Below are 19898 nucleotides of genomic sequence, written 5' to 3' on the forward strand. Positions count from 1 at the left end.
TGAAATTATTGAAAAATGTTGGGAAATTGAGTGTAAAAACAGCCATAACTCCATTGGCTCAAACAGCCTTCATTGGGTTCCTCGAAAAAAATCACACCAGATACGTTCCAAAAGGTTCAAAATTTTCAAGTCTGAACATGCATTTTCTTAACAATTTGAAAAATGTGAGGAATTGAAGGTAAAACAGCCATAACTTCATTTTGCGAAGTTTGCGGTGGCTCAAACAGCCTTCATTCGATTGCTCGGAAAAGACCACACAAAATACAACCAATTTGGTTCAAAATTATCAAGTCCGAACCAGCTTTTTTCAGAAATAATTGAAAAATATAGGAGAATTGAGGGTAAAACAGCCATAACTCCATTTTCTGAAGCGCGCGGTTGCCAAAACAGCCTTCATTCGGTTCCTCAGAAAAAGTTACACACAAAAGGTCTGTTTTCGTTCTCAATTCTCTAGTTCAAAACAGTGTTTTTCTGGAATGTTTACAAAATATAGGGGAATTAGGGGTTAAAAAGGCACTATATCTCGTTCGCAGGCTTGTGCGGCGTTTGAAACTATGTCCAATCGATTTTCCGGAAATTTTCACAAAAAGAAAGTATAATTTCATAGACTTGGGTCTTGTAGGACGAAAGATATTGAATTTTTCCGCGGTTTGTACACTTTTTCCCCATTGTGCGTTGATTTTTTATACAAATAAACAAATGATGTCCCGGTTGCTATAGATTTATATTTATGTTCAATAAGCTTACTTTCATTTGACCGTGTATTAAAAATATCAATGTAGAGAAAAAGAAATATAACGGGCAACTCTGTCGTGTGTAGGCAAACGAGAAACACGTTGTTTTATTTGCTCCGTAATATCCGAAAGTTACCACAGTTTTGGCGACGAGATAATTTCGGACACACGCGAAACGATTAGCTTATTACGGTTACGAGTCGTCGAGGCTGAAAATGGAAATAAAAGTGATCGGAAATTGATAAATCCGATTTCTAGAAGTTTGCTGCTTGGTTAGGAAGCCATTTTGCTTGTGCGGACTAGTGCTGAAGAAAAGTGAAAACCAGTTCTAGTGTGTGGGTACTGGCAATTGCACTTTTGCTGTTTATGTTGCTTGTGTGTATGAGTGAATTACTCGGAAATGGCAACTAACTCGAGAGCTGGAATTGCTAATGTGGTGCCTCCAACATTTGCGTTGGAACCTTTTGATAAAATCAAAACAAAGTGGTCGCGATGGGTAAAGCGATTTGAGGGCGCTTTAGAGATTTTTGGTGTTCCAGTGGCCAGTCGAAAAAACCTGATTTTGCATTACATGGGCACTGAAACTTACAACATCTTGTGCGATCACATAGCCCCCACAGAACCAGAGTGCAAAACGTATGAAGAAATAGTGACGGTGTTGGGAGAATACTTTGACCCGGAACCACTTGAAATGGTAGAGTTGTGGAAATTTCGACATCTAAAGCAGCTTGAAAATCAATCAGTGTTGGAATACGCAACCATGTTACAACGTGAATCGAAATATTGCAAGTTTGAGGACTACCTCCAGAAGGGTTTACGAAATCAGTTCGTGTTCGGTTTGCAAAATGAAAGAATCAAAGCGCGTTTGATTGAAGAAAGGGATTTGACGTTCGAGAAAGCAAAACAGGTGGCCGTTTCCATGGAGATTTCCGGCGAGGGAGCCTCTCTGTTGAACCGAAAGTTTCAAGAGCTGAACTTAACGGAGAAGGCAGAAGAAGTGGATCATGTTACACAGAGGGGTCGTCGAGAGCAGATTACCAATACATGCTACAGGTGCGGAAAAGAAGGACATTTGGCGAATCGTTGTGTACACATTGGAACATACTGTAGAGGGTGCAATAGGAAGGGCCATCTTAAGAAGGTTTGTATGAGACAAGGAGCCAGTTTCAAAAAAGAGTCTTCTCAGTACAAGTCTCAAAATAAGCCTTTTAAAAAGTACCACACCAACATGATTGAGGATGAAGCTGAACAAAAATTACAAGGTAATGGGGAACAAGATGATATCTGTGTATTTGATGTTTGCGAAATAAATGATGATAAACTTTATTCTAAGATTTTTGTAAACTTGAAAACAGGAGATAGCAAAATCAGATTTGAGGTAGATAGTGGGTCACCAGTATCCCTTATGAGCATTGTTGACAAAAACAAATTCCTCTGTGGCGTGCCACTGTTCGAAACAAGGCTTGGGTTAAAAAGTTATTGTGGAAGCAAAATTTCTGTATACGGTATGGTCAAAGTTAAGGTTAATTATAATGGGCAATCCAAGATCCTACGTTTGTATGTAGTAGAAGGAAATAGACATCCCTTACTCGGCCGTGAGTGGATGCGTGAGTTATCCCTGGATTGGAATAAGGTAATGAATTGTTCGAATGCAACCATTAATAATATTGTATCTTACTCTTATGATGGTAATGATATAACACACGTTTTGATGAATAAGTTTCCCACGGTGTTTGAGAAAACAATTGGTCTTATGCAAAATGTCCATGCGTCGTTGACTTTAAAACCTAATAGTAGACCTGTTTTTCTCAAAGCTCGCACTTTACCATTCTCAATTAGGAGTATCGTTGAAAAGGAAATTGACAATATGGTTCAAAATGGTGTTTTGGTGAAGGTTAACCACAGTGAATGGGCGACGCCCATCGTTCCAGTAATGAAATCGATTGATAAGGTTCGATTATGTGGTGACTACAAACTGACTGTCAATAAATGTCTCCTTGTTGATGAATATCCCCTACCTACCATCGATGAACTATTTGCAAATATGAGTGGAGGTGTGAAATTCTCTAAAATAGATTTAGCTCAGGCATATTTACAAATGAAAGTGCGTTCAGAACATCAACCAATTCTAACACTTAACACTCATCTTGGTTTATTTCAACCCACTCGTTTGATGTACGGTATTGCCTCTGGTCCAGCTATATTCCAAAGGGAAATTTCTCAGATTTTGAGTGGAATTCAAGGGATCTCAGTTTTATAGACGATGTAAAAGTAACTGGTGTTGATGATGAATCTCATATGAACTCCCTATTCGAAGTTTTACGTAGATTCCAAAACCATAATATGCGGGTAAATTTATCGAAATGCGAATTTTTCACAGACAAAATAGAATATTGTGGATACGTCATAGACCGCCATGGGGTACACAAAATGCAGCAGAAAATAGCTGCTATTCAGGAAATGCCCAGGCCTCTAAACCGAGAACAGGTTCGTGCTTTTACAGGATTGGTAAATTACTATGGGAGATTTTTACCAAATCTCAGCAGCAAAATCTATCCAATCTATAATTTGTTGAAAGATAAATCTCCTTTTGTTTGGGATTCTAAATGCGAAGATGCTTTCAAATGGGTAAAAGCCGAAATGCAATCTGATAAAGTTTTGGCATATTATAACGAAAAATTGCCGCTTATACTAGCAACAGATGCTTCTCCATATGGCGTGGGTGCAGTGTTGAGCCACATGTATCCTGATGGAAATGAACGGCCTATTCAATATGCTTCTCAAACACTCAATTCTACACAACAAAAGTATGCACAGGTGGATAAGGAAGCATACGCTATAGTGTATGGGGTAAAGAAGTTTCATCAGTACTTGTTTGGCCGCAAATTTACATTAGTAACAGACAATAAAGCTGTGGCTCAAATATTTTCTCCGGAAAAGGGGTTACCTGCATTATCAGCACTACGTATGCAACATTACGCATTATTTCTAGAGTCTTTTAACTTTGAAATACGCTACCGTAACTCTAAGCAACATGCAAACGCTGACGGCATGTCACGTTTACCAATCGCTGATCCTTCTAGCAAAGACTATCTCGAAGTGGCTGACGTATTGGAATTAGAAAGAATACAAACATTACCAGTTTCAGTTGATGAGCTCCAACACCATACATCGAGAGACAACGAAGTGCGTAACTTAATGCAAGCTCTATCAACTGGCCGATTCGTTGGACCACATGATCGGGTTGGAATAGACCAAACCTATTTTTCTTTGCAAAATGGTTGTCTCATGCGAGGTTTACGAGTTTATGTCCCACCCTCTTTGCGTAATCGTGTTTTACAAGAGCTACATTCAGGGCATTTTGGAGTCTCAAGAATGAAATCCCTAGCCAGATCTTACTGTTGGTGGCAAAACATTGATCGCGATATAGAAGAGATTTCCAAAAATTGTCTGGATTGTGCCAGAGTGAGGAAGAACCCTATACCTGTTCCTGTTCACTGTTGGGAAAGACCAAATGAACCTTTCGAGAGAATTCATGCTGATTTTGCTGGCCCTTTCATGGGTCTATATTTCCTTATAATTGTTGATGCGTACTCTAAATGGCCCGAAGTAAAAGTTGTTAACGATATTACTACAGAAACTACTATTGAACATATGCACGAGTTTTTCGCTCGGTACGGTATACCTTCGGTTTTGGTAACTGATAGAGGTCCACAGTTTATGTCCGATGCGTTCCAAAAGTTTTTGAAAGCAAATACAGTTACTAACAAATACGAACGGACAAGCTGAGCGTTACGTACAAACGTTTAAGGATAAGATAAAAGCTCTTAAATGTCCGCGTTCGATGGTTAAAAGGACCTTGTTAGACATTCTGTCAGCATATCGTCGTACGGTTCATCCTGCAACTGGGAAAAGCCCATCAATGATTGTTTTTGGCAGACAGATGAAAATTCGTATCGACCATATGATTCCACGACAGCGAAATAATAGCATGACCAGAGGGGAAGATATTCCCATTCGTTCCTTTGAAGTTGGCAGTAGAGTTGCTGCTCGTGATTTCCTTTCTGCTTCCGAGAAATGGAAATTTGGTACGGTTTGCAATAAGCTTGGGAAATTACATTACGAGATTGAACTTGATGATGGAAGAGTATGGAAGCGTCATATTGATCAATTGAGACCTGGTCCATTAGATGCTTCCCAAAGTTCTTTTGATGAGTACCTCCGCATTAGAGGTAATAAACCAAGTCCCTCTTTCGAAAACCCTGAAAGGTCCTTTGAAACTAATAATTCTTCTCCGACTCCTCACCTTGAAGAAACCATCACGTTGTCTCCTCAATCTCATGAAGTTTCTCAGAAAACTGAATCCCCTGACAATAATGCTCATAGCGGTACTGAACCCTCGTTAGGAGAGCTTCCAAAAAGCTTAGAAACTACTGGGTTTCAAAATGTAAGACGTTCAGCTAGACAAATAAAAGCTCCTTCTAGATTAAATCTGTAGTTTGATCCATGTAGGAATATTTGAGTATTTTGTTAAGTTAGAACACTTCAGCTGAGAGGGGGAGAATTGCTATAGATTTATATTTATGTTCAATAAGCTTACTTTCATTTGATCGTGTATTAAAAATATCAATGTAGAGAAAAAGAAATATAACGGGCAACTCTGTCGTGTGTAGGCAAACGAGAAACACGTTGTTTTATTTGCTCCGTAATATCCGAAAGTTACCACACCGGTTTAATGTTAAATGGAAGAAAAACTACAGTGAGTGCAAAATAATGTTCTGTTGCAAGTACAAAGCAATCTTTTCCCTTCCAGTACCAATGAATTTCTTGATTGATTGCGACAAAGCAACAATTAATTCAACATACTGGAAAAAACAGGTTAGGAAAAAAATCGCCAAATATCTTACCTTGATAAGGTTTGTTTGGAAACAATGTAAATGGTAAAGTGCCATTCTTGCTATATGGTTAAGACCACATTTATCATGATTTTGGTGTTAAAATGAAAAAAATTATCTAATGCTGGAAATCGTAGGTGTTTTTCTACGGATTTGGATGTTTCGGGGCGATATTTAATTACAAGTTAACTGGGCAAAACGTACACAATTTATTGATAAACGAACGAATAAAAATGTACAACACGACGGTTCGGATCAACTTAGAAGATGCTTTATTGCTAGGTACGGGACGACACAGGACAGAACACAAAAGACGCGTGTGATCTGCTGGCCGTTTATTGCAAGTCTGATCTATTCTATTGTACTGGATCTGCTGTGCGCTATGGGATGCTGTATAGGCGCCAGATTTGGCTAGCTAGTTTTGAGAGGGAGATCATCTGGCAAATTGGTTCGATACGCGATATTAATGAATTGTGTTTTTGATCAGGGTTTGCAATGACCGGGTTTTCGTGCGAACATACCGGCCGCCTTGAAATACAGCCCATTTCAAAAAATATTTTTACAATGATTCCCTATTATGTTGCATCCCATACGCAAAATTACTATTACTAACAATGCTTATCCTATCTTAACTAACGAACTATTGGTAACGAAGACTACGATGACGAAGACTACGATGACCAACACTGCGATGACGACACAGGTTACGGTGATTCCCAGCCCAGGACCTCCAACGCAACGCCGACCCTGTGAGGGAGAACAAGTAAATTCCTAAAGGATGAAGGTAACGCAGGGTACTTAACGTTGGGTGGGGTTGGGGTGACAGGTCCGACCCGTCCGATCGCGACCGCGTCACCCCCCATGGCTTTAGGGCTGGAATCCTGCTCAGACAGGCTGCGTCTGGTTGCGCTTCTGCAACTACGGGGACTGGACGAGTTTTACCACCAAAGATACGGAGACTGGACGATGTACAAACGACAGGACACGGAAACACATATCGCTTGTAGTACGGATGGCGGTTGAACGGACGATGTGGTGACTGGACGACGTGACGACATGAGAACGGAACAACTGGTTGACTAGATGACTGGATGTGGTCCACCGGACCGAATCGACCTAATAAGATGAGAGGGTGCTTTTTTATCTTTTTAATCACACATTACAAAAACTTCCCTGGAGCGGAGGCCTCCTGGCCTCCGCAAGCGCCCCATGCGCTGAGGACGATGACACTGCGATGCAAGAGTACGACGATGGTGGAGGGTTGTTGTCAGCTCACGATGACCGCCAGGAAAAGTTGGCCAAACTCGCTGAAGATCTCGCTTGCTGAGTTGCTTGCTACGACAGGATCATTTATAGTGATGGTGAATCTAGTTGGATGATGGCTTGGTAATCGACTGGAAAGTTTGGCGTTCTAGGGGGGATGAATTCGGTTCGTCGTCTACGGGGGAATGGACAACAAGTCTCTGGAACTGTTCGTTGCGAAAACGCTGATGAAGTTCATCCAATCTTTTCAATCCCTCACGCATAGAAGAAACAAGAAGCTGAGCTTCGGCACGGAAAACCCAGTGGAGGTGGTGGTGGTCGATTTTCATTTTCGCATGGGGATGTTTACTCTACAGGATCATCGGATGCTTTCTATCTTCGCTAATAGGTACGTACGCTAGCCGGCCGCCAACACGAATTATGCAAACGACAAACACATGATACAAGAAGAGGATCGCGGATGATGCATTCAGCGGTCGTCCTCTCTGGAGAGCGTCGGATTCCCCTGGGAAACATTCTGGTTGACGATCGACTCGGGGGATGGCTGCATAGTGCTTAGGTTTCCACACTAAACTGAAAGTCTTCACAGCTACATTCGTAGAATCCACAGTCAATGAAGCGCGATTGTCTATAAGGTGTACCGGTAATGCAGACAGTACGTCGGCTGAATTTGAGTTAAAATTTTTCAACAAAAAACCACCTGCTGCTGCTAACTCAATCACCTCCTTTCTTAACTTCTTCGCAGTGTCGACTGAATTCACTGTAGTGAGTGAATCATCGACATACGTATTGTGTTGAAGACTTTTCGCTTTCTGCTTCCTGGATTCTTTCCCACTTTCTGCTAGTTTCTTTCCACTGTTGGACTCAAGCTGCTTCTCTACGCTGGAAGACCTTTTTAATGCTGCGCTACGCGACTCCCCCAGTTGCCGAATTACGTGGTCACATTTCGGCAAAAAGACACCTTCTCTATCGTAGTGACGGATGTTGGTTTCGGCGGAAAACTCCTCGCTGGTCGGCTTTCCAACGGATTTGTTTCTCGCTGCTACTGGACATGCCACAGTGGAAAACGAATAGGATGCAGATTTTTCCGGAATGGTGCCTGCGATGATCCATCCAAGCACGGAATTTTGCAGACTAGGGCCATCCTTCGTCACTCTAAATCTGCCTTCCAGAAGCAGATCGAAAAAGTACTCTGCGCCGATAATGATGTCGATCTCTCCTGGTTCCGAAAACCTGGGATCGGCAAGCTGATCTTCTGTGGGTAAACTCCAACTCTCGAACTCTACTCGTTTTGCAGGAAGTGTGGCTGTCAGCTCAGGCAAAACAAAGAAATTCATAGCAGTTTTGAATGCTGAAATGTGCGCGGTGCGAGCACTAACGGAAGCTTCCACCAGTTTGCGTAACACAGCTCGTGATCCACCGATGCCTTGAACGGTGAGGTTTTCTGGAACGTGTTGCAGTTTTAGTTGTTGGCTGAAGCGAGTGGTCATGAAGCAAAACTGGGAGCACGAATCGAGCAAGGCTCGGGCTAGACGGGTATTTCCAAGAGTGTCTTGGATTCGAACAATGGCTGTGGACAACAGGACTTGTTTCGTAAGGTTCGGTGTGTGGGAGGGAAGTGCTATGGCTTGCTGAGGGTCTGTGGTGAGAATGGGCTGTGTAACTGGATACGAGGTTGAGGGTTGAGTGTTGGGAGGGTTGCTCGGGGTTGGCTGGTTGGATATCGGTGGTGTTTGTGATGATGATGAAAACTGACGACGAGGCTGAGACACTGAAGGTGTAGGGCGAGCTGATTGCTGCGAGACGGAGGATATGGGGTGTAAAAGCGAGTGATGACGCATTCCGCAATGGTGACAGGAACCTTTCACACAATCGCGAGCTAGATGACCGGAGGACAAACAATTATAACATAGTCTAGCTCGCTTCACTGACACATTTCTTTCACCGACAGTTTGTTTCAGGAATTTGGTACACCGGAAAGCTATATGAAACACATCACTACAAAAAGGACACTTCACTTGGGATGGAACTGCAGGGTTGCTAACGCCAAATCTGGAACGATTCTCGCTGCTTTCTGGTCGTTCAGGTCTCCGATGAGCGATGGATTCCAACATCGAACAATGGTTGCGCAGGAAACACATCAGGTCATCGTACAGCGGAACCTCTTTGGAACTGTGGTGGGTTTCCCACTGGCGCAGGGTGGATTGATCCAGGCGAGAACACAGCATGTGAACCAGGAGCGTGCTCCACTGGCCTGGGTTCTCGCCTACTTTTTGCAGCATTTGGAGGTTCCGCTCGAATTCGCTGAGCAACATGTTGAGTGAATCGTAACTCTCCTTCCTCATCGGCTCGATGGAAAACAGCGAATCGAGATAAGATTTCACCAGCAGCTTCCGGTTCTCATAACGCTTTTCCAAGGTTGACCAAGCGATCTCGTAGTTAGCGGCGGTGATGTCCACTGAAGCAATCGCTTGTAGAGCTTCACCCGTCACGGCCGAACGAAGATAGCAAAACTTGTCGGTATCGTTAAGTTGATTACTGGAGTGGATCAGGCTTTTGAACGAGTCTCGAAAGGTGACCCATTCTTTGGTTTTTCCACTAAAGAACGGCAGTTTTATTTCCGGCAACTTCACCCTTGCCAGAGTTGAGGGAGGACCAACAGATTCGACTACACTTGGAGCTGGAGTTGCGTTTGATGATCCTCGAATCGCTGACGACAGTCGCAGGAGTTCACTCTTCACAACACAGTAGTCTTCCTCGAACTCTACCAGGATGCCAACATTCTCGTCTTCCCTTGCTTGGTCCAATGCCTCTTGATCACTAAACTCGTCCGTGGTGTTGCTCAGGTGGTCAGTTTGCAGCTCAATTTCCGTTCTCACTTTTTTAAACTGTTTGAAAGTGTCTTCAAGGAGTTCCAATCGCACACTTATCAGTTCACCATTGATGCTTCCACTGGAAGCAAACTGACGCACCGAGTTGAGTGTTCTTCGCAGGTTTCGCTCCTGCTTAATTAGCTCACGTAATTCACTTGGCATTGTCACAAGCAAGGGATCACTGTTTCCACTGATTTCGCCTTCACTGGATCACCGAATACACTTTGACACCCGACCGATCAACTCAACGTCTCGCGCGAATAATTGACAGCAAAGATGGTTTTCCGGAGCTGATGTACCACAAAAATCAGCTAAAGTGTCTCAGCCTGGCTGTTATCACAAAATCAGCCAAATTCAACCTGGTCCGGATTCTAATCCAACCAGCGTTATTTTAGGTTTTCTTCTCGACCAACACTCAACGAGAAGTCCAAAAAACTTTGCACAAGCCTACTGTGTGGGATCCGAATTCTCGATCACCACAGCCCAAAAACTAAAGCAAAAATAGTACTTCCCTGAATCCTGTTGGCCACGGAGATCCTGTATGGCGAAAAACAGCAACAGCGATTCGTCCTAAACCGCACACACCAGCAACGGGTTCCTGCAAGGCAGCACGGGTGATCAAACGACCAAAAATCTCGTTCAATCGGCAGCCACCGAATGTTCGGCAGCAAACAGCAACAGCACCAACGAAAATACAGCTTTCCAAATTTCTGTCAATTTGGTTCACTTTTTGTTACAACACTTTATAATTCACTGTAGGTTGATATCACTATGCAAATGTGCATATCACGCAATAATCGTCAGCGTACATTTTTTTTATTAACACAGGACAACACCGACATCGGTTTTCCCCACACAAAGCACGAATAGTTTGCTCATGAAACAATTTCCAACGAGCAACGGACAATTTTTGCGACAATAATTCGCCAATCAGCCACGGGAAACAGAACACTTTTTTAATTTCCCCCCAAAGTGTCACCGATTATTCAGCGATTAGATATAACTCTCCAATCAACCACGGGAAAACGGAACTGAATTTTTGTGTCTTCTCAAAGTGGCAAACGAATATAGCGGCAATAACTTGCCAATCAGCCACGGGAAAACGGAACACTTTTATTTCCCCCCAAGTGGCACACGCTATTTTTAAGCGGCAATTTCAACCCGCCAACCAGACAGGACAAAGCAATTTTCTTCTTGCTCCTGTCGACCGACGCACTGATCACAAGCAAGTCCTTTGGTGCACACTTAGCACGTACAAAGGGTCAACGACCGAACAACACACGCTTGCCCAGCACTTTGTCGCAGCACACAGTATCCACAACGATCACTAGTTCCGCGGCGGCTTGTAAAAGTCCCGACATCCGGCTATCGAAGGACCAATGTTTTTCTACGGATTTGGATGTTTCGGGGCGATATTTAATTACAAGTTAACTGGGCAAAACGTACACAATTTATTGATAAACGAACGAATAAAAATGTACAACACGACGGTTCGGATCAACTTAGAAGATGCTTTATTGCTAGGTACGGGACGACACAGGACAGAACACAAAAGACGCGTGTGATCTGCTGGCCGTTTATTGCAAGTCTGATCTATTCTATTGTACTGGATCTGCTGTGCGCTATGGGATGCTGTATAGGCGCCAGATTTGGCTAGCTAGTTTTGAGAGGGAGATCATCTGGCAAATTGGTTCGATACGCGATATTAATGAATTGTGTTTTTGATCAGGGTTTGCAATGACCGGGTTTTCGTGCGAACAGTAGGAAATCAACATATTTTTAATATTTGTGAACTACTCTGTTCCAGAATCTATGCAACACCGTCATCTTTTTTTGTGATGAAAGAATTGATTACTGGGGGTTAGAAAAAAATATAAAATATTTTCTCAGCGAAAAACAACGCACAACGTTTGAAATTATGGAAGCTGAAATGAACCAATTTTTGTTCTACCGTTCTTAAGTTTAACGAGTCTTTTCATGAAACTCAGGGGGTGAATTAAGTCGGCTGTTTAGAAATTTATAGTAAAAATCCTTTAAACTGTTTCTTCTGTTTTTTTTTAATTTTTTTTGATTCGGTTTTGATTAAATTCACAAAGTTTACTCCTCCGTGGCTAAAAAAGCTGAACAGAGCAAGCGATCATGACATCTGAAAATGCATCAAAACGTGTCGTTCCCAATTGATCGGCATTCTATCCATCGATGCAATCATTTTGTTATAGACAAGCCTCGTTCCAAATATTTTCCCACACAATACCCTTGGGAATCGAATGTCGGAACCAGACAAAAGTCATTGCGGTTATTTTATTGTGGCCTCGGAATGCCGCCGAATACTTTGGTGTTAAATTTGTGCGTGTGCTCGAACCTTTGGCCTCGACGCCTCGAACCCTCAAACTATTCCTATGTATCTGCCTAAATTCATTTGTGCAAATGGAGAAAAAAAACCCACCTGAATGATCGACCAATGATTGCGGGAGTGATCAACGAAGCTTACCATGAGGCTATTCACTCGAATGCTGGAGCAATTTAGAAAACTCATCAAACCATAGTTATTTAAATCATTTCATGATATAATAATTGATCTGTGTGGGTTCTTTCACCTGCTGCTGCTGCTGGTAACGATTCTTGGAGCAAACATTCGTTTGTCAACCAACACTAGAACGGTTTTCCAAATGCTTATGTGAATTAGCTACCAATATGTTTGCCTGCGCTACACTGTTGGACGTATGAAAAGCTTTCCGGATGTGGACAACAATAGCACTTCCGTTCCATTCGCAAAGAGCACGATCGAGGGAAAATACCAACAACTGCCATGCCGATGAAAGTCCCCATGGAACGAAAATCGTGCGTTGGACCGCGATTCTACCAGTGGGGCCAAACGATTTGGTGGAACAATCTGTACACAAATGAATTCAATGTTATGCTTTGGATTTCAGATTTTAAGCGACAATTAAAAAATCAGCGTAAAGTTTTGATTGAAAAACCGCAGTATTTAAACACAAAGTTCGGGTAACATTTACGCCTGATGATCAAACATTAAACGCCTGGATGTTGTTGCTGCAATTTGTTTCAATTCCCATATATACATCATTAAGACGTATTTTTTAATATATAGAATTGAAAGGTATCTATCAATTTATTTTTGGAATATAACAACTTTTAGTAATAAATCTGCTAGTTTTTGCTGTCAATAAATATTTTCCTTCCGTAAACCCAAAACTCACAAAACCCAACGTTTATCAGATCGCGTCGAATTATTCAAATTTCGATAGCAACAAATTGAAACGGAAATCAAAACTATGTAATCAGAGTCTAAAAGCTTGGCAACCACGCATTCGACTCACGCAAGGTTTTTCAGCAAATCAAGCCACGGTTTAAATTTCCTCTTCCCATTCCTCCCACCAATGCTACTGGTCCATAGTAATAGCTGCTGATGTTGTTGTCAACCAGTAAAAGATTGGGGAAAATCAGAACGAGAACAATATCGCTGGCTGGTGAACTGTCCACTAGGGTGAAAAAAAAACAGACCCACCAATATGTTACACATTGGAAAAAAAAAACGTACAGACACACAGACGCGCCTTCATGGACGCGCAAGATAATCGCTCAACACAGATACACGGACCAAATATGCTCTTTCACTTGACCGACTAATTAATATGGAAAAACGCATTATAGGCAGAATATTGTCAATTTTGAAATTCAGTATTTCACGAGAACGCAACGAAGGTAGACGATCTGTCCAGATTGGTGCGCTATCGGTCGGGCAGTTGAAATTACACAATCCTAGAGTCTGATTTACATAAGACCGACCCATCACAAACCAGGAAGCATCTGGAAACGTTAGGATAATTGTGCAATCACTAGTTGCGCAAGTTGATGATCCTTCATTGCCCCAAAGTGACTATCGGGAAAGTGCTACAAAGTGTCGACTCCTTCAGCTGTGCAATACTGAAAATGTGGATACATTATGAAAACCAGTTGAAAATATAGGAATGAAAAACAAGTTTTCCCAGAAATTTGGTAATGTTTTGTGTGCAAAAAGGAGTTAATCTTAAAAATTAGAAATACAAATCGGAATGTTGAGGTGTTTCCACTTGTGATTTAAAAATACAGTGTATCGTGAATAAAATGTAAGTAGTTCTCTTCCAATTCTTAGATTCATTTCTTTTTTTATATTTTACCTCATATAAAAAAAAATTGCCTTCTGCCAACTTGAACGACTCAGTGTTCAGAAATTGTTTTATCTACAAAAATTGTTTAAGGTACTTTCTGTAATTTCATCTGCAGTATTAAAAGTGTACAGACAATTTAATATTTTTCGTAATTGGCAGTTTTTGTCTAATTTTTATGAAGATTTAGGATCATGAATAAACTCTAATTTTCAAATTAAAGCAGTTTGAAAGCCACCAATATAGAGGTAAACGTTGTTATTTATATTTTCTATTACCGCTGCCTATTTTAAATTTATTTCTTGATTAAATAAGAACAAAATGTGTTAAGGGGGGGGGGGGGGGGGTAGGGTCTAACGGGTAAAAAAATAACACCATTTTCACGATTTTTTTCAAGAGCTTTCGTTCAAACAAATGTATTCAAATTTTCTGCATTATATAAAGCATTGTTAAAAGAACATTTAGTAATTTTTTCGTAGAAAAATATTGAAAAATGAGCCGGTGACGGAGCACTTTCGAGGATGCCTTTTAGAAAACATGATTTGCGGTGGACACTGTATCTCAGCACAGAATCATCTGAAGTCAAAAAATCAGAGCAAAATATTTTTAATAAATGTTTTTCTAGACCCCCAAAGTTTTTATTTAACTTAAAAAAAAATTTATGAAATTTTTGTGGCTGTTTGAAGTAAAAACTACAATTTTTCACGAAGAAATCCGCCTTTTTTATCTGTAAAATCTCCCCAAAGTAAAAAAAATAAAAAAGAAAAACGTTGGGGTCTGGTATTTTATATGTAGAAAATATGTTCCAAATTTGAAAAGAATCGGATAACTAGTTTTATAATGACGATGTCCACGGACTTTAAAAATGTGCTTTCGAGAAAAACGCGTTTGAAGTTTCTGCTCTTGCTTTCTTGCAGTATTAGATAGGAGGAGATAAAGGCCTATAATTCCTACAGTTTTGCTTCAATTGACTTGAAAATTTGACACAACATTCTTGAAATGCTGTACAATAAGAAAATAAAAAATAAAAAATCGATTTTTTTTAAGTGTTAGACCCAATCCCCCAACCCTATCGAACCCCCCCCCCCCCCCCCCCCCTCCATTACTGACAAATTGAAATATAATTTCCGACATTTTATCAAAGACGGCTGAAAGTCTTTAATAAAGCCAAGCAAATTTCGACACCCAACGAACGCCTTGAAGTAGACTAGTATTTTCGACCTATTAAACCCAGCCCAGCTTTAGACGGGTTTTTATAAAATCAGCACAATACCAATGCCGATAATTGTTTTATTTTAACTTACCTTTTGCGCAGAATGTTTCAAAACAAGTTAATCTGCACAAATGGCAATTGTGTGGTTGTCAAAAGCTACAGCTAAAAGAAGTTTTAAAAAAAACAAGAGAAAACTTGAAATGCTGTGTGGCAGCGGCCTAAAGAATACTGCCACTGGGATACTGGTCCATGTCGTACGAGGCGACTTATCCAGTACTTCCCAGATACGTTTATCTCATATTTCTGTTTATTGGAAATCAATGAGGCTGTATCTGGACGGGGGAGAAAATAGGTCAAGGTCAATTATTGCATGCAGAGTTCAGAAGTTTTCCAAGTTCAAAACATTGGAAGGAAATGTTTTGAATCTGAATCAGTTTTAAATTCTTGCTAGTATTTTTTGAACTTTGTACGTATTTTCTCTCGAGAAGGGTATGCCAATAGTGCATATGTAGTACATGCATTTGCACAAGCTGTATTCTTCCATATTTTCTCGTTTTACCAATTTGGAATATGATTTTTCATTTAACAAATCTCTTTGCTCTCCTAGTAACCCCGTTCAATAAAATCTCTTCACAAGTGTTCAAATGTGAATCGCATCGCTTACTTCTGAAATCATAGAAGAATATGATCTAAATTACATCAGTTATATCTGTTACGTCAAGCGCAAAATAAGTGTATTTTCCTTATAATGGACAAGTATTCAGTTCCTACTATCTTTGGATTGGCAACAGAATTTTGTGGAGGTAAATGTCCGTTCATATAAAGATATTTAATTGTAAAAATTGCATCATGGTTATTCAGTCATTAAAGCCGTACAAATATCGTTTCCGTGGAAAAAAAAATATATATATATATTTTTAGGGTTGCCAAAAGGCTTCAATATTCCCTATTAAATCCAGTTTTTGATCAAAACTTGTATCGCATGTCGACAGTCATATCTGTTTCACCTAATATATGTTGTTTCGCTTGTATTGAAACATGTTCCCTTAGCTTTAGAATGGTTATAGTGTTAAGAAGAGTCAAAGCTCCTTTAATATCGTCCTCTGATATTTCGTATCATACGTCAATCCTGGTTCTAGAATCCAGTGCTACAGCTTCGTGCAGTGTCAATATCGCTTGTATCAAATTTGGCGTCACAGAAGCTCATTGTAGTCGTCTAACCAGAGCGGTAACTGGTCAGTTAAATAAAAATATATAAAATCAAGACTTTGTGTTCTGAATCTCCTGTATGGTTAAGCTATGATTCAGAGGTACTATTGTACCTATATTTACCTTCCACTTAGTGTGTACATTAGGGTGTCCCAAAATTGCATAACTTCTGGGAATCTGGGGGCTCACCCTCCAAATGGTAGATTAGGATGTGCAGAACAAACTTTTGTATGGGGCCGACTAAAAAAAATCATGTTTAGAGGTTCCGCAAGCGCGATCTTTGAAAAAAGTCCACTTTCAAAAGATTTGATTTTAAATAAATTCTGGGTCCAAAAATTTTCATAAAACTTATATATTTTATATTTTTTTAATTTTGTTTGAGTTAAATACCACACGTAAAAAATGAAAAATGAACCAAATTTGTATCAAAATGTAAAACAAGCAAGCTATTTCCAAGAAAAAAATTTTTTTTGGTCCAAAAATTTCGAATTCAACTGACCAAAATGTGTACCAAGCGTAAAATATTTTTGATACCAATGCCGTCAAAAGATGCGGATTTTTGTGCAATTTAACTTTCCTGAACAAAACATGTTGTTTGTATCATCGTGTAAAGAGCTATTTACGGTTTAATACTCAATAAAAATTAAAATTTAGAATATTTTTTATTCAACTTATCAAATTTGTCTTTGAACACAATCTTTGAACAGCCATAACTTTTTTGTTTTAAGTCCAATCGAGTTGCAGTCTTCAGGTGGAATATTAGTCTTAACTGAAATTTTAATAAAATCTTCATAATCAAGCAATCGATTGATAAGGGAAAAAATGTATGATGAAAAACCAGTTATTTATGCTTCTTTTGAACACTATGTCTCAGAATCCCTTTCACACTTGAGATTCAGTGCAACCCCTTCCTGTTGTCCGATTCCGCTCAAATTTGGCATATGGCCTTCTGATGAATCCCTTAAACCATCAAAGTCTTTTTTTGCAAGTATTTTGATTTTTAAGTAGGTATTCATTAAGACAAATTTGATAAGTTGAATAAAAAATATCCTAAATTTTAATTTTTATTGGGTATTAAACCGTAAATAGCGATGATACAAACAACATGTTTTGTTCAGGAAAGTTAAATTGCACAAAAATCCGCATCTTTTGACGGCATTGGTATCAAAAATATTTTACGCTTGGTACACATTTTGGTCAGTTGAATTCGAAATTTTTGGACCAAAAAAAATTTTTTTCTTGGAAATAGCTTGCTTGTTTTACATTTTGATACAAATTTGGTTCATTTTTCATTTTTTACGTGTGGTATTTAACTCAAACAAAATTAAAAAAATATAAAATATATAAGTTTTATGAAAATTTTTGGACCCAGAATTTATTAAAAATCAAATATTTTGAAAGTGGACTTTTTTCAAAGATGGCGCTTGCGGAACCTCTAAACATGATTTTTTTTAGTCGGCCCCATACAAAAGTTTGTTCTGCACATCCTAATCTACCATTTGGAGGGTGAGCCCCCAGATTCCCAGAAGTTATGCAATTTTGGGACACCCTAGTGTACATGTCCCTCTTTTGTCCGACTTCATTATTTTTAATGTATATCAGAATTTAACAAAGGAAGTTAAAAAAGTCCTTATTTCCAATATTTTGATTGAAAAAAAGCTTCATTGCTTAACAAATCCCTATGTGGACAGGCTAAATGCCAACTTTGCCATTATAAAATCGTTTATTTGCCCTCATTGTAGTATCCTGGTTAGAACATTTTCTGATCATTGTAAACTCAAATCTCCTGAATTTTGTAGTTGTGAATCAATAATGTATGATTCTTTAAGCTCATATATGCCTGTTTTTCGATTGCTAGAAAGCTTTTATGTACTCTCGCCTATCCTGATATAAGTGTATCTCATTCTAAGAATTTAAACTAAAATAACAATCTGTCATTTTTCACCCAGTGTGGTTATTAGCTTCAATGCTTCAAAATTCCTACGTGGATCGGCTTTATGCCCTAAATATTTATTTATTTTCTAATCCTTTTATGGTTTTCAGGTTTCTCAGGTATATGATGAAATCTGTAAAAAAAAGGCTAGGCACAATTTTCCCGTTTGTTTGGATAACGTGCCGCTATCAAGCCTACCCCTTTTCTGATACCTGATACCTGAAGAGAAAACTTGAAATGGACTTACTTCTACGAAAAATTATTATTTTGGTAGACTCAGAAATCAATGATCTATGAGTATTTCGATTCAAACATAATATTCTCTGAGATCTAAATTTACAATCATTTTGGATTGATTAAAAATAAATAAAAGTTAGGTGGACGAGATAAAGTCAAATAGAAGAGATGAAATTTGAACCCAGGCGAGTTTGAAAAAAAAACAGGGTAACAAATCGATAAATAAACACCAACCTTTGAAATATCTCAGTTGTTTATGGAATAATATATTATTTAAAAATACACCAATGAGACAGTTGAAAAATGTTTCAATATTTGGGGGATGAAATGGTTAATGTGTGTGTAACACTACACTACACGATTGAAAAACGAACACAAACACATACAGGATCTCAATGAAACATGGCGTTTCCTCGAAGAGATTCTTTTTTTTTTTCTTAACTCTAAGCGTACATCTTTCGAGGATATGATGGCTAGCATCTTACAAATGCTAAAACCACCAACCCACCGAAAGTGTACTATGTATGCCGTGACCGGGATTCGATCTCACACCCCCTGGCTTAGAAGACTTGAAGACTGTCCTCTACGCCACGGGCGGCGGCATTGGTCCCTGCGGTTATGCAATGCATAAATAAAAAATGTTTTTAAAATGATACAGTTACAAAAGCTTTTTGTAATCAAAAAATTAAAGTTCTGTGAATTGTTCGTCGAAAAAAGAAGAGAATTTCTCTTAAAAACCGTTGGAAAAGAATTATTAAAATGAAGTTTCACAAATTTCAAGATTTGTTTTCCAAAATATTTTTCTTATTTCAGGCAGCATTTTTCAAGTTGAAGTATTGAAATGCACGTACTAGACCGCTGCAAAAAATGACTTTTTGAATTGTTTTTTGATGCCTTTTGAGTCACCAAGCATCAGTGTAAAATTTGAAATAATTTGGTTGATTCCTGAGTAAGCGAAACGCGTTTAAATTTTGTATGGAAATTTGTATAGAAGAAGAAATTTTGCACATAAAATCATCCAGAAAATTATTATTATTATTATTATTATTATTAAAAGTTTATTATAGAGGATTTTAACTAATACTAGTCCTTCGTCCTCTGAGAAAAAGGGAAAAAAATACATATAAATACACTAATACACTACATTACAGTTTTCCTAACAAATTAGCACTTTTTAAAAAATCTAACAACTTTTTTTCATTGCTTGGATTCAAAGCAGAGGAAACGTCGTGACTGATGCCGTTAGTTTTTCTTTCCTGGTCATACAAACGACATTCTCCAATCAGATGCTTTACAGTTAAAGGCTCGTTACAGGTGTTGCATATATATGTTCCAGTAGTCCAAAAGCTTGAATGAGTTAGAGTTGTATGAC

At 39.2% G+C, this 19898-nt stretch overlaps 3 protein-coding genes across 8 annotated transcripts in view; 2 read left to right on the forward strand and 1 right to left on the reverse strand.

The window, feature by feature from the left end:
* The first annotated feature begins 1134 nt into the window (after nucleotides 1-1134).
* On the forward strand, nucleotides 1135-6382 carry LOC129752868 (uncharacterized). Its single transcript, XM_055748655.1, has 2 exons — nucleotides 1135-1996; nucleotides 6285-6382. The coding sequence occupies exons 1-2, from the start codon at nucleotides 1135-1137 to the stop codon at nucleotides 6380-6382; spliced, it is 960 nt and encodes a 319-aa protein (XP_055604630.1).
* An 860-nt stretch (nucleotides 6383-7242) lies between these two features.
* LOC129752869 (uncharacterized) lies at nucleotides 7243-9927 on the reverse strand. Its single transcript, XM_055748656.1, has one exon. The coding sequence runs from the start codon at nucleotides 9925-9927 to the stop codon at nucleotides 7243-7245; it is 2685 nt and encodes an 894-aa protein (XP_055604631.1).
* A 3553-nt stretch (nucleotides 9928-13480) lies between these two features.
* The window catches only part of LOC129756893 (uncharacterized), a 48184-nt gene continuing 41766 nt past the window's right edge, over nucleotides 13481-19898 (forward strand). For all 6 annotated transcript variants that reach the window (XM_055753940.1, XM_055753936.1, XM_055753939.1 and 3 more), the window contains exon 1: nucleotides 13481-13895. The gene's annotated coding sequence lies outside the window, so the exon portion shown is untranslated. The remainder of the gene's footprint in view (nucleotides 13896-19898) is intronic.

This window comes from Uranotaenia lowii, chromosome 3 (assembly GCF_029784155.1).
Source record: "Uranotaenia lowii strain MFRU-FL chromosome 3, ASM2978415v1, whole genome shotgun sequence".
NCBI lineage: Eukaryota > Metazoa > Arthropoda > Insecta > Diptera > Culicidae > Uranotaenia > Uranotaenia lowii.